The 14,223-nt window shown below is 40.0% G+C and overlaps 1 protein-coding gene and 1 long non-coding RNA gene across 8 annotated transcripts in view; one reads left to right on the forward strand and one right to left on the reverse strand.

Moving 5' to 3' along the window:
• Window positions 1–14,223, reverse strand: part of LOC119157794 — a 786,943-nt gene that overhangs the window by 545,830 nt on the left and 226,890 nt on the right. The gene's annotated exons all lie outside the window — the stretch shown is intronic.
• The window catches only part of MMP2 (matrix metallopeptidase 2), a 35,643-nt gene continuing 23,837 nt past the window's right edge, over window positions 2,418–14,223 (forward strand). Inside the window, exons 1-5 of the mRNA XM_037409049.1 lie at window positions 2,418–2,748; window positions 7,032–7,258; window positions 8,658–8,806; window positions 10,946–11,074; window positions 12,698–12,871. Coding sequence (XP_037264946.1) covers window positions 2,605–2,748; window positions 7,032–7,258; window positions 8,658–8,806; window positions 10,946–11,074; window positions 12,698–12,871 — 823 coding nt within the window. The 5' untranslated portion in view covers window positions 2,418–2,604. The remainder of the gene's footprint in view (window positions 2,749–7,031; window positions 7,259–8,657; window positions 8,807–10,945; window positions 11,075–12,697; window positions 12,872–14,223) is intronic.

A 14,223-nucleotide genomic window follows, 5' to 3' on the forward strand; every position in this document is an offset into this window, starting at 1 on the left:
AGACACTCAGTATATTGGTTCGCCCCTTACCCATTCACCCCACACCCATAAATCCAATATTCCATTATGTATTACATTTCCTAATTGAACACAACTTGCTGAACTGCTCACTCGCTGAAGGAATACCAGGAAAGCAGTTTACCAGCAAAACTGCAATCCAAGGTGAGAATCAGCGCTTCACTGCAGGTCTGTATGGTTTCTGTTGCTTTGCCAATGTTTTTGAGGAAACGTATGTAGAAGGTGACTTCAACCTAGCCTCACTGCCAGCAAAGGCAAGCAACAAAATACAGTGAGATTTTCAAACTGCACGGACCTCACAGTCCATTCAAAAGCTCCCTCATCCATTTCTGACTTGACGTTCAGTAGGACACACTGAGAACTGAGCATTCATGAAGTGTCAGTGAGGCTTCTGAGTGCAACAGGAATGTGCCAAGACACACGTGGCTTTAAGTGGCTTCACTGCACTACCCTTCTAAATGAAAGCTACGAACCCATAATAACTTACATTAAAATTCTTTAAAAAATGATGTGGTTCCTATGCTTTAAGATTTACATCAGCCCTTGACCTAATGCAGAGCACAGAAATAACTGCAAAATCTTGTGAAAAAGCACATAATATTTTTACTTGCTTAAATAAGGAGACACTAAGAGTAACTTGGTACGTCTAGTGAAGGCTTTCTTAGCTTTTGTTCTCTCACAGTTTCACGTGGCCAAACACAAATATGAGCTGTCATCACAAACAAAGCAGGAGAGTCATTCCCCACAACCATGTGCAGGGCTGTGGAAAAACTGGATCATATGTTCAGAACTGCCGCTTATTAAGGCAACTCTCAGAAATGATTGTGGTTTTTTGCTGATGGGGAAAAGCTAAAAAAGAAAAGAAGATATAATTTCAAAGCTGAACTGTTAGGGGAAAGTTGTCCACTGTAACTCAAGTTGGAATCATAGATGAGAGAATGAGAGGGCATAAAAAAAAGCTACTTGCTTACAAAAAAAGCTGCATTCGTGTACAAAGCTCCTGTAACTCCTCTTTCCCTCTCGAGCATTAAGTGCTGCTTCCCATGGTTGATTCTCCCAACGGCTGTGCATACAGCTGCTGTGTTGGGTTGTCAATGAAACTATATGGACAGCAAAAAGCTCCTGCTAACGCTTTCTCTCTGAATCCCTCAGCTCACCCTTTGAAATCCTTGCCTTCACATAAGACTATTCAGTTCATGGATGATGGGGACGCAGTTAGCAAAATAGCTTGATATTAGCATCAATCAAAGAATTGTTCATATTAACTATTTACAATCGAATATCAAAATATTATGAGTAAACACCAAACACCAGCAAAGCATTTCCCTTTCATTAACAGCCCTGTTTGGAAGCGAGAGTCGTATCTGGAAACTTTCATTTAACATTCAGTGGAAATCTGTGACAACCTTTATGCTGACCGTGATGGCTGGACTCACGCTTAATAGAAACTGTAGACACTTGGCTGGCCAGAACACAGTTTGCATTCATGCAGGATTGCCAGCCTCCCATCTTAAAAAGTCATGAGCCAAGCCCCTAGATTAGGGATATTCAGCTACAAAAATGTTCCTCTTGTAATAACATCTCAAAGCAGGCAATATTATGAATGGCACAATAAAAAGAGTGTCCACGACAATGGCCATATTTACACCAAAATTTCAGACTAAGGCAGCTGCACCAGGGGACCAAATCCCCATCATAAGCAAACCCTGAATTTTGTACAACTCCCTCAACGTTAATTATTGGTAATAATTTCTATTGCTGAATCTGCCTAATTCTCTCTCACCTTGCAGATTAAGGTCATACGCCATGCCTGCTGGTGGCAAAGACTCCAGCTGGTTCTGAACCCAAACAAGCCACAAGAATGTTAATCAGAGCTCTGCACGTTCTGCACAGGCCGGGGGGGGAGCAGCGCCCACACAAAGTGCGGGTGAGCCCTATGGACACAAACCTACGGTCTGTGGAGCCCGAGCAGGACAAGAAGCCTCACTCGGCTGCGCTGGCCTGTGCAGGGTCTGCCTCAAAATCCATAATCAAAATGTTTACTGTAAGGCACTGCGTAGGAGTGTAACCACATATGATTAAAGCAGATTATTATGTCTGTGGCAAAAAAATGGGCTAAAAAATAATAAAAATACTTAGCCAGGAAAATAATGTTTAGGAATGTATTTATTTTTTTATGTAAAATATGTGGGACACTAAATCTTCCAGATTAAGTCAGATTTTGCTTTTTTTTTTCTGCTCTCTGGCATAACTAAATGCTTTCATATATGCAAATGAGGAGAAAATGTGGCCTCTTTCAGCAGTAATAAGTATCTCCTGTTGCTACCTTAAAATCACAGCAATCACATCTGGTAACTGCCCTTTTCTCATGTTTCCACTAGTTTTCAGACTTCCTCTTGTGGTAGCTTGAGACTGCGCATCTGGATGTTTTAAACATACAAAGGAATTGCTAGAGCAAGCAAAAGAGAAAACGGTGCAGAGAGTTAAGATGTTCAGATAAGCAACTGGTACATTGTGCAGCTAAAGTAACGGCCAGGCAGTTGGGGAAAAGCTTTTTGCAAAGAGGAGAGCACAAGTTTAGGCAGAATGAAGACTCACGTTGTCTGTGGCTTCACTTTTAAAGTTCTATTAATCCAAGTATATCTTTTGAGCAAAACTTTAGCTGCACCATCACCAATCATTAAGTTTCCCGGAGACAGCACTCCCAAAACAGACAAAGAACTAGCAGTGGTAAGTGTTGGTTTCATCTTTGCTTCAGATTTATATTGTTGTTTCATAAGCAGATGTTTCTTTCTTGTTTCAGCTGAGGGTAAGGAATGACTGTAGCATTCTCTCCCTGGAATCTCTGGAAGTGCTAGCTAGCTAGCAAAGGTATCAGCTTTCAAAAGTTAAAACTACAGCCAAGTAATGTTTCCTCTCTTAAAATTTTTAAAGCTGGCAAAGAAAGTATTTTTTTTTTTTCTTAAGTTTGAACATACAAAATAATTTCATTAAATCATCGTGACTGTAATCAAAAGATTGCAATGGTAAGTGGGGAGAAGGGTAAATAAGCGACATCTAATTTTTTTACTTAAATGAAGTAGAAGTGAGGGGCTGTCGAGACACTCAATGCATGTATTGCAGCTTTCAGAAGTTTGTTTTCCAGATTGCCGTGCATTGCATAAACACAGCTTTAAGGGACAATTACAATTGAAAGCTGGCTCAAGTTTCTGAAGCCATTGTGACTAGTTTTGACTTCAGAAAAAAAAAATCTCCTCAGAGGTTTAAAGAAATATTTTTTTTCCAAATTCAATCTGGAACAAAAAAAAAAAAAAAAAGGAGTTTGGATTTCTGTGACATTAGCAAATTATAGCTATAACTCTACAGCAATCTAACCTTATTTTAGCACTGTGGACCTTCATAAAAATGACATTATGGGGAAGTCCATTTAAGGGGAGATTGAGATGGATTATCCTTATTTTAGCATGTAAATTATAGACATTTCTCTTCTTCAGCAGTAAGTCCATTTTAAGGAAGATTGAGATAAATTATTCTTATTTTAGGACACAGAGGTCTGAAAGTTGGTCACTTTTCTTTAGGAGTTGGTGTGCATCTTGGGAAAGCTTGCCAGGTTACAGAAGGTCTGGGGGAGGGTAGAGAGAGAATTTCCAGATGGGAGCTGTAGCGGAAAGTTTAGGAAAAACAGACAAACTGACCCAAAAAGGGCACTCCTCAGCCTTTAACAAGACAAATTCACCCAAGGTTTTGCCTTAGCAGCACAGCAGCCAGGGGATGGGGGGGCAGTGCATGTGGTAGAGGAGTGTGGGGTCCCACATGTCTAATAGTCATTTAACCACTCTTAAATAATCTGTTTTCTCAGACACAGTCAGGCTTTTATTCAATTACAGCAATCCACATCTCCCCTCATCTCTGTTTCTTTTGAACAACCTATTTATTATGTGTATTCAGGGGAAAATTACAAGCTGGTTTAACACTGCAGTTGTCCTTTGTCTTCCTCGTAGTATTCTTGGGTAATGCTAACTGGCTGCCTTTCCCTCACACCCTCCATCGCAGCAGCCCCAACACTCAGCATCAGAACACAAATTGCTATGTTGCAGCTGGACCCTGTTTCATTAATGGGCTGGATCAAAATTCCAGATCACCATAGCTCCCTGCTGACTCTGGGGAAACTGAATTTCACAGCCTAGGCCAAGATGTGGTTTACATAGACACTACATTTTCTTCAAGATTCTCTTCTCATAGAACAGCTGGTTATGTTCATTTCTCATCTTGAGTAAAATCTCCATTTTAGGAAAAACTGAGAGGGATTAGCTTTTTATTTACAATCCTAGAAGTAAAATTATTTACCATGCCTCATTTTATATTTTTGAGTGTCTTTCTTACTCCCAAACCTAAAATGGCAAGAGCAGCATCCTGCTTCTTCAGTACCCTTCAGTTCTGAAGGTACAGTCTGTATCATGGTACCTCCTTGGGAGATGCAAACAGAAGGACAAGGAAACCTATCCAACTACATTAAAATGAAAATCAGGATAAGAACAGATCCTCTAACCTGGCTTCTTTGATTATGTTCTTAATATATTTCACATAATTTCCAGCAAGCCCCATTAACTATCTGAAGAAAGAACTTAGTGGTAGTGAATGTGAACCCATTCTGTGTCTGTTGTCAGCGCCACAGTCTCCACTGGAGAAATACCACATCAGAAGCCATAAAAATTACAGAAACTCGGCATCCTCTGTGCTTAGTCAGTAGGTGGATGGAGGACCTTCTGAAGGAAATGGTGTAACATCTTGATTAAATCCTTTCTCTGAGTAAGCTCTGAACCATTTCCAGGCTAGATGAGGTACGCCTGGACTTAATGAGGGTGGTGGTGAAATCCAGGCTTTACCAACTGCAGTCATCAAATATCCTTTGCTACATTTTGCTGATGTAGTGGTCTTATTCCAGTCTCCTGGGTGAACTTCAGTCAATTAATCAGATACATAAAAAGTAAGGTTTCCCTCAGGAATACTTTCTGGCACAAGAACTTAAATGTGCAGTCAATTTTGTCAGGCTTCTTGTAATCCTCAGTTAGAAATAATTTTCCCTGATATTTATGACATATTTTTTGGCAAATACACCTTTACCTTATGCAGGGTGTTTTCCTGTCTTAGATTGGTAGTTAATATTTTGGATACAATACCTGAAGGATGCTTCTTCCTCTGCTACAGACATTTTTACTGGAAAGATCAGTAACTTGCAACCTTCCTGTCTGACAGCATCACTGGCAAGGGCACCTCTCAGCTCCGTGCCATGCTAAGCGCCAGTTTGGGAACACCTGCTGTTCGACATAGCTGTAGCTTTTAGAGCCAGGCATAAATACGGCAAACCCAGAGAAGAGCACTTATTTCCTGAAATCTCCATGCAAGAGAACTGTAAGATTCATTTTACTGGGTAAAGCCTACAACTCCAGATAGTTTAGTCAAGCTGTTTAGAACCTGTGAATGAAAATAATTAGATAATGATAGGTTATTACTGTTACAGAAGTACCCAAACTAATATTCTCATAATCCATTTATCTACTCCTCAGTGAGGATATAAATTCAACAATGTGAAGCTGTATATCATCTGAACAGCGTGACTAAGTCTACCTGTGCGACAGTCAAAGCTAAGGCAGCAGCTTGAGCTACAGGTTTTCTCCAATTCAGTCTGGATCCAACACTGAATGCAACCCCTCTAGGCAGCCAGCAGCTGGCCATGTTTGTTAGCCTCCAGTTAGGAACAGAGTTGATATAGGATTTTAGACAGTTGCTGAAGATGTAACTTCTTGTCACTCATTTTCATCTGAATGACTACGTTTTCCTGGCAGGTTTCACCTCCTGCTAGGGACTGCCAGGCATTCTCTCAGGGCTGCTCCCCACCCCAAGAAGCTCACAGTTATTCTGCCAGCCGACACTGAACTTACGGGGAAAAAATACTAACTTGCCTGTGTGATCCCACTTGTTTATGGCACAGAAGGTGGGGACCATGTATGGGTAATCAGGACCACAGCTGTTTATCTACAATTTAGTTTAACATAAATATACAACTTACCAACACACATCTGAAAGTCACGGCTGCTTACCCAGACCAGCTGGCAGGGAGCACACCAACTCATTGCTCTGCCAGGATTAGAGGCAGCAGCAAACAACAGACTTTGTTTGTTTAATTGCACTACACCTGCTAATTAGGTCATGCTGATTAAAATGGAAAGTGGAGGAGTGTTGGGTGGGTATTAATTTAGGTAAGAGATTAAAATAATGGGATCTGCACTGCCTTTTTGATCCTTTATGACCAGTGTTTTCTAAGGAGAGAGAATTTTGTAATCTGCCACCATGGTTGTATCAGAGAGATCAGTCTGGCCATAATCTGCTGGAGCATTCAGTGGAGATTTAAATATGCAGATATTGTTTGGCTGCAGTGTCCAGGCAACGGAGATGTTACTGAGGACCACCATCCTCAGGTCTTTGCAATGTTTGACTCAAAAGCAATCACACGCCACATTCAAATAGCTCTATGCAGTTTGAATAAACAATGCTTTTTTTCTTTTCAATTAACGTGGTCTCATTTGTGTGGCTGCTTTGATACCTTGACAAGTTTCTCAATAATCCAGAGTCTTCCAAGAAAAAAAATACACAAAATCTAAAACTGTAAGCAGATTTATACATCATAAATAAACCTAAAAAGATAAACCTATTTTTACTTTGTAGTTCTACATTAAAGCTCTATGCTCTACTTACTAAGAAAGCAATTCATTAAGTAAAGGTGATAGCTAATAGTGGAGATGATTGCTTAATTAGCCATGTTGTGTGATCAAGGATGGTTTGTGTCAATTAAGGAGATTCTGCTGGTCTCTCAGTTACTAATAATAGTAATTCTGAAAAGAAAACTTGCAAATTATGGATGGAAAGATATCATGGTATTACAGTATTTATTTGTAATGATTAACTAGTTCTTTTATGAATTTTAAGTCTTTGTTCTGTGCTTTTTTTCCAAGCAATACCTGAATAAATACTATGGGTGCCCAAAAGACAACTGCAATTTATTTGTCCTGAAAGACACTCTGAAGAAAATGCAGAAATTTTTTGGGCTGCCTGAAACAGGAGATTTGGATCAAAATACTATTGAGACAATGAAGAAACCCCGCTGTGGTAACCCAGATGTAGCTAATTACAACTTCTTTCCAAGGAAGCCAAAATGGGAAAAGAATCATATAACATACAGGTACTGACTGGTGATGTTGGGTTTTGCTCACGTACAAACATAGTGCTTTTAAGAACGAATCAAACAAGACACTTAGAAGCGGAGTAGCTGCTCAGAGGGCTGGATGGGATTTCTTGAATTAGAATCTCCTTGTATTTGGATAACTACCGCATGCTTTAGCATTGTAGAATTTCAGAAATAATCATCTAAAGATCAACTTTATGGTTCTGATTGAGACTAAAGAGGTTTTGGCTTTTTTTTTTTGCTTTGCTGCAAGCATCCTAAGGGAACTGGAGCAGGGGTATCTCACCTGCCCATCTGCTCAGCGAGGACCACCAGTACTTACTGACTGCAGAGGCCATGTAGGAGGACAAACTCCTCTGCATTCAGCAGCCATAAAAATGGAGTTCATCAAATAAATTTTAAAACAAAACAATCGCATTTCAGTTATATACAGACATGATTTAAAGCAAGCCTATTGCAATAGGTTTGGCGTGTTTTAAGTTCTTACTCTTACTCTGAAGAGTTAGGGACTAACATGGCTCTCATTGAAGTCAATAATAAAAAAAATCCGATTACCTTAGGTGGTCCAGGAACAAACTAGTATCAATGAGAACAAACAGATTTATCTTAGCTGCTTGACTTGGTCTGCTGTTTCCTCGCAAGTTATGACTCAAAGCATCCCTCATGCTGCAACTAGCCTAATAAACACTGAAAAAACCCATAGCAGCTCTCGTAGCCCCCATTTGCTGATGTGCTTTCTCTGATTTGTCCTCATTCTCCTCAGGCACAAAGTGGTTTCCCTCACTAGGCACAGCCCCAGCAGCAAAGAATTGGAAACCCATCTTCATGTGGAGGTTGTCTGGCTATAATGTATGGCACTAAGAAGTCCAATTAAAATCTATGAAAAAAGCAATGCACTAAAGAGTTTGTGCCTTTCCCATGCCAGGCCTATGGCTCCATCCCACATGCTTTTACCTCCTATTTCCCCACATATCCTATCGCCAATGTAACCGGTACACTGGCGAAGGACTAACATTCCTTCAATACTGCAACAATACTGGGCTCTTTTTCTGGCAAATAATTTTTATGTATCAAGATGTGCTCGTGTGTTCACGTTTTAAATGTCAGTATGACTTGCTAGCACCTCAGTTTTGTGCGAGGCCCACTGCCACGCAGGCCTTACAGCCTCTGGCTATATAGTTTTTTTTCATACTGCTGTGTCAATTCCAAAGGAAAATAAATAGTAAGTACCGCATCTAAACACATCTCTGAATGGAAGAAAAGTGTTTAGACCTCATGTGCAGCCATGTTACCTCTTAACTGGTTTCACTACTGAGTCTACTCAGTGTTTTGATCAGTAACAACAAAAACTGGGAGGGGGGTTATGTGTTATTTAACTCTTGCTTTTACCTCCAAGGATTATAGGCTATACCCCGGATTTGGATCCTGAGACGGTAGATGATGCCTTTGCTCGAGCCTTTCAAGTCTGGAGTGATGTCACGCCACTGAGATTTAACCGAATAAACGATGGAGAAGCAGACATTATGATTAATTTTGGCCGATGGGGTATATCTTTCTATTTTTACATATGTTTTTGGTTTAGTTCCTTTCATTAATCCTTAGTATTGGAATGATCTTCCCTCAATAAATAGTACACGTGAGCCTTTCTGGCAAACCTTGTCCTAGTTTGCACTTGGCTTATACAGGCTAAGATCTAATTTCACTAAGATGTTTTTTTTTCTTTCTTATACGAGAGAGAGAGAGAGAAGTATTTATAAAATATTCTTATACCATATTTATCTTCTCAAAAGACAATTGCTAGAGGCAACATATTATATTTAGGTTTACAAATCAGAAATAGAACTGGGAAATATTGGTATAGACCTTTAGATGATGTGAGCTGGCTTCCTGCCACAGAAGAGAATGGAATGTCATTGCACTGTTTATTTATAGCTCTGTAATCAGTTTTCCAGTGACAGTGGTGGAGGTCCTAACATCTTGGAGCTTAAAAATGGACCTATGGCTTTCAATTTTCACTCTATAGCTGGTCTCAGTTCTTTTGCATAGCAGAATGCAGGCTTCCAATGCATTCTTCGGTGTCTTGAGGAATTTAAAAATACGGATGTTAAGCCGAGTTCTGGTTTGAGTCCAGCTGATGATGGGTGTCCTGATTAATTTTTGTTGTACATGCCTTTTCAATTAATTTTGGCTTCCCCTGAAAGAACGTTTATAGCTTTTCAGTGTAAACCTGGGGCATTTTAACTTCTTACAGACAGTCACAGAATTTTTAATACTAATGAAGATACTGTGCAGCCAATCACTTGGGAGGTAGACTTTGGAAATCAAGTGAGCAGTTCAAAGAATAACTGAGCTCTTTGTAAAAGCCTCCATTTCAAGCTGGTTTTCTTTGCTTTAGCTACTGATGAGTTGACCTCAAAAGCTTGAGAGATTCTGTACAGAACTCAAAACTCCAGATCCTCATCCAGGCTGGCTTGGTTTGCAAAAAAGAAGTCTTACAAAAGCAGAAGTGTTTCTGCTGGTTTTAGTCCTTGCTGGTTATAGTCAGCTCAGAAACAGTGGGACGAGATCTTCTTCCACATTCATTCATGCTTATCACTTCATGTCACATTCACAGGAGCTGGGACATGCACGATTTTTTTTTAGTTTTTAAGCTTTCTCTTAAGCAAAGGATGTGCTTTGAAATAAATGGGGGTAAAGCACCTAATACATGTCAAAACCTTCTCCTTGAGAACTGACACACTAGTCTACTGAAATGAGTGAACTGAACTAGCATTAAGAGAGTGACACCGGCACGGAATCAGTGTAACAGAGTAGAGAATCAGGCCTGTGTATTTAGGGCTTCTGTTAAATGGCAAGACATCAGACCGAAAGGCCTGAAATGATGCAACTGGAGATGCTGGCAGCCAGCTTTGATGCACAGGTCAGTGTGGTGGGAAAGCTATGAATACCAGGGTTATGCCCTTGCCAGCCTGCCTTGCCCACACGTGGTGTACTTCCAAGAAAAGCCTACAGTGTAATAACAGGAGAGCTACTTAACCTGCTGCTGCCCTGTGAGCTGCCCGAGTCTCAGAATAGTTGATGTGGAGGAGGAATAGGCTCATTCACAGGAATCAAGAGCACTGAGTAAGAGCTGGCTTTCTGGAGGCCCACTGCTGGGACACTCAGCTTTCCTGCTTGAAGTAGTTAGCATCCTGCACAAAGGAAAGAGCACAGTAGTCTGAGGTGCTGCAGAAAAAGAGTAGCCTGCAAAAAGAAATCTGCCTTTACTTTCCAATCTCTGTGCTGGAGACTGATAGGAATTATCTGAAAATACCCCTCATCTGCAATGTCCATTTTACAGCTCCCTCCCAGTCTCCATTGAGAAACAGCAATGTGTATGCAGTCATACATTCAATGTACAATATTTCACTGTTCTTCACTATCTTTGATTTCTGTCCACAATACTTACGAGATATAAATTAACATGCTGTGACAACTGCAGTACTGACACTTCATATTCTTTGTAAGAACTGGCTGCTTCTCTTCTGGTTCAGTCTTGCCAGAAAAACCCATACCAATAAAGTCACTCAAGTATTCTGCTGCTGTCTTGGGTGGGAAAGTACACATGATAATCATAATCCATGTACAGACTCTGACAGAGCTGAGGTCATTCGAAACTGCTCTTTTTTTTTCTGCTGCCTGCAGAACATGGTGATGGCTATCCATTTGACGGCAAAGACGGTCTCCTGGCTCATGCCTTTGCACCGGGGCCAGGAATTGGAGGAGACTCCCACTTTGATGATGATGAACTGTGGACTCTTGGAGAAGGGCAAGGTACCAGACTTTTTAATGGTTTAGAACATATGGCCTGCTGGCTGCTATGGGTTTTTTTATGCTGTTTCAGGCACTGCACTGAATGTCTTCATTGACATGTCAAGAAATGTTAGGGGATGAAAATTAATTAACACAATTTAAATTGGTATCTACGACCTGTTTATATGATTCCTAAAAAAATGTTATCTAGGATTTCCCTTTCTCTTCCTGTACTGTTGCCCCTTGAAAAACTGAATTAGTAACAGGCCTGATGCTGCACACCTTCATGAATTGTGGGAAAAGTAAAAAGCCACAACTACAATTTTGAATGTTTCAGTTTTCAGGGACTCAGGCTCAAACTAAAACATCTTCAAGTCCATTTGTAAGAGGCAGACTGATCGTTGTTTTTCTGCTGACATACCCTTTTTAAGATTCCTTAAGCTGTGGCTCCAGTTGTTAAAAATTGAACCACCCACCTGATTAAGTTTTTATATACTTGTGGTATCTGTCAAAAACAAATGGAATATAAATCCCTCATGCTGTTGACTGAAACAAAATTGACATCAAACACTGGATTAAGAACACCTCCAAGAATCTTTAACAGGCAAGCTGCCATGCCCTTCAGAAAAAAAACAACTGAAGTCCAGATACATCACATGCACTAGACAAACAAGACCAAGTAGTTTGGAACCTCTTTTTTTGGCTTGATCATTGCCATAATCATATAGTACTAATTGCAATTCTTCTATTGTAAAATAATTCAAAAAACTTGGAACAAGAATGCAAACTCATGTTTGCCTTTCATTTCAAATTCTACTTTTCTCAGCTGTCCTCCCACTGAAAAAAATAATTAAACTTCAATACCAGAATGGTCAACTGCCTTCTGTTTGGCTTTCTTTTAACTTTAGCAGAAGCACTGACTGGTAGCTGTGCTAGCTGGGCTAGGGCCCTGCCTCAGACTAACAACAAACCAGAGGAACCTGTTTTCCCTGTTAGTGGAAATACTGCACAAGCATCCAGTTAGTTATTGCCATTAAAAGAAATGCTATGGATAAGTGAATTACCTATACATTAACGTGTATTACAGCACCACTTCTGCAGTCATAAGGCTACACGTGACAAACTGAAATAAAGCCCAGGACCTGGGTGTGCCTGTGTTACCACCCTGTCCCCCAGTGCTGCAGCAGATCTCATTCAAGTCACATTGGAAATGCCAAAGTGGTTTATGAGGCACAAGGCATGTTCAGCTCAAGCTCAGCTGCTGCCTGGAACCTTTCAAACTATACTGAACATTTTAGACCATATTACCAAAGAAATTAAATTACTAAATGTATTAACAGCATGTTTATAAGTTTGCCTTGCCATAGTAACAACAACATATATATTTTTCTGGGCGGATTTTAAGACTGTTCATTCTAACACTTTGCCATGAGTAATATCCATGTAATTCTTTCAAAATTACCAGTTATTATTTCAGCTATGAACATCTTGCCAATGGAGAGACCAGCAGCATATTGAATTTCAAAGTGGAAATTCAGCCTGCATTTCTATACCAGTATCCCTCAAGAAAAGATGTCCAGAAACTGTATTTTTTTTTATATCAGTTGGTGACTAATTTCACCACTGCATTTGTTCTCTTTACAGTGGTTAGAGTGAAGTACGGAAACGCAGATGGTGAATACTGCAAATTTCCCTTCTGGTTCAATGGCAAGGAATACACCAGTTGCACAGATGCTGGACGCAGCGATGGATTCCTCTGGTGTTCCACAACCAAAGACTTTGATGCAGATGGCAAATATGGATTTTGTCCCCATGAGTGTAAGTAGATCATTGTTTCTACTGGTTTTTTTTCCTGGTAGGCTGTTCCCTACTTATTTGCTCATCCACTATTTCTAGTACTTTTTCCACTTCCTTTCTGGCAGATTTAGATTTACTGCTCTCGAGTATCTCCTCGGTATCTAAGCAGACAAAACTCCCTAAAGGTTCCCTTGGTGTAGGAGTCTGTCGCTGATGATAACCCAGGCAAGGCCTTTCTCTAAAAACGAGGACATACTGAAGATATGCCCAAAGCAATGTCAGCCCCATATATACATCAATGAACTACAAATTGAGTTTCATAAGCCAGGAAAGACAACCTCCTTTTAGAGTACAGATAGGGACAAATTTGGAGATGGAGCACACAAAATGACAGCAATATCTCCCTAAATTGCAGGCCATTCCACAAACAATTGAGATTGCACCTCCTTCCAGAGCAGTAACTGACAAAAACTAGCAGTTAAGGATGAAACCCATTAAGCCAAACGTCTATAACTCTGCATACCAACTTCACCAACTGGTGGCCCAGATCCTCTGACTCTAGGAGCCCTTTTAGTGCAACAGGACACTTATTGTCAAAAATCACCCTTTAAATGACCTCACACCATTTTTCAAAAGAAAAACGATTGAGTTGCAAGTGAGTATCTAAGCTGGTACAAAGTTATTTGTATGTTGATACATTGCAAATTGCTAGCCAGGAGAGCACTTGCATTTTTAGAATATAGTTTTTTATTTTTAATGAAGGTCTTAGGGCTCTTACTTACAAAGCAGTGCCAACAGCTCACTTTAGATACAGGAATGAGACTGTATGTCAGAAATCGTAACTCAGTATCTGTATAAAACTGCTAGAGGGTCTAGGAAAGCTAAGATCATGCTTAATTTCTAACTTTTTGGAATATGAACAGAATCCTCTGTTTCACAAGCAATTTATATATTTGGCAACACTTATTTACAGATTAGACAATGTGTATAATACTTTAATATAGCCATAACTTTAAAGAAATATACACCATATGATTATTATCTTTCAAATGGAATTATGACAATACGTTTGCTGTTAGGCATCAGGAACATGTGTTTATAGGCTTGCAAATCTTGGTGAGTCCATTGGATATAAGATCTCAGACAATATATTATTGTATGAGTGTTAATTTGTTGTCCTGTGTATCACACAGCAGGAAACTTTTAGAGAAGAAATTGAGTATAATTGGCTGTAGCCTACTATGCTAATTTATCAGCAGTGAGAAGAGTAGAGAAGGTAAGGGCTTTTAGCCACTTGTTCCATCTCCTGTTTGCCAGCTCCAGTGCTGGCACCTATATTCACAGGTATTCCCAGTACTGCAGCTCCCCACATT

The sequence above is a fragment of the Falco rusticolus genome, chromosome 15, assembly GCF_015220075.1.
Source record: "Falco rusticolus isolate bFalRus1 chromosome 15, bFalRus1.pri, whole genome shotgun sequence".
Classification (NCBI taxonomy): domain Eukaryota; kingdom Metazoa; phylum Chordata; class Aves; order Falconiformes; family Falconidae; genus Falco; species Falco rusticolus.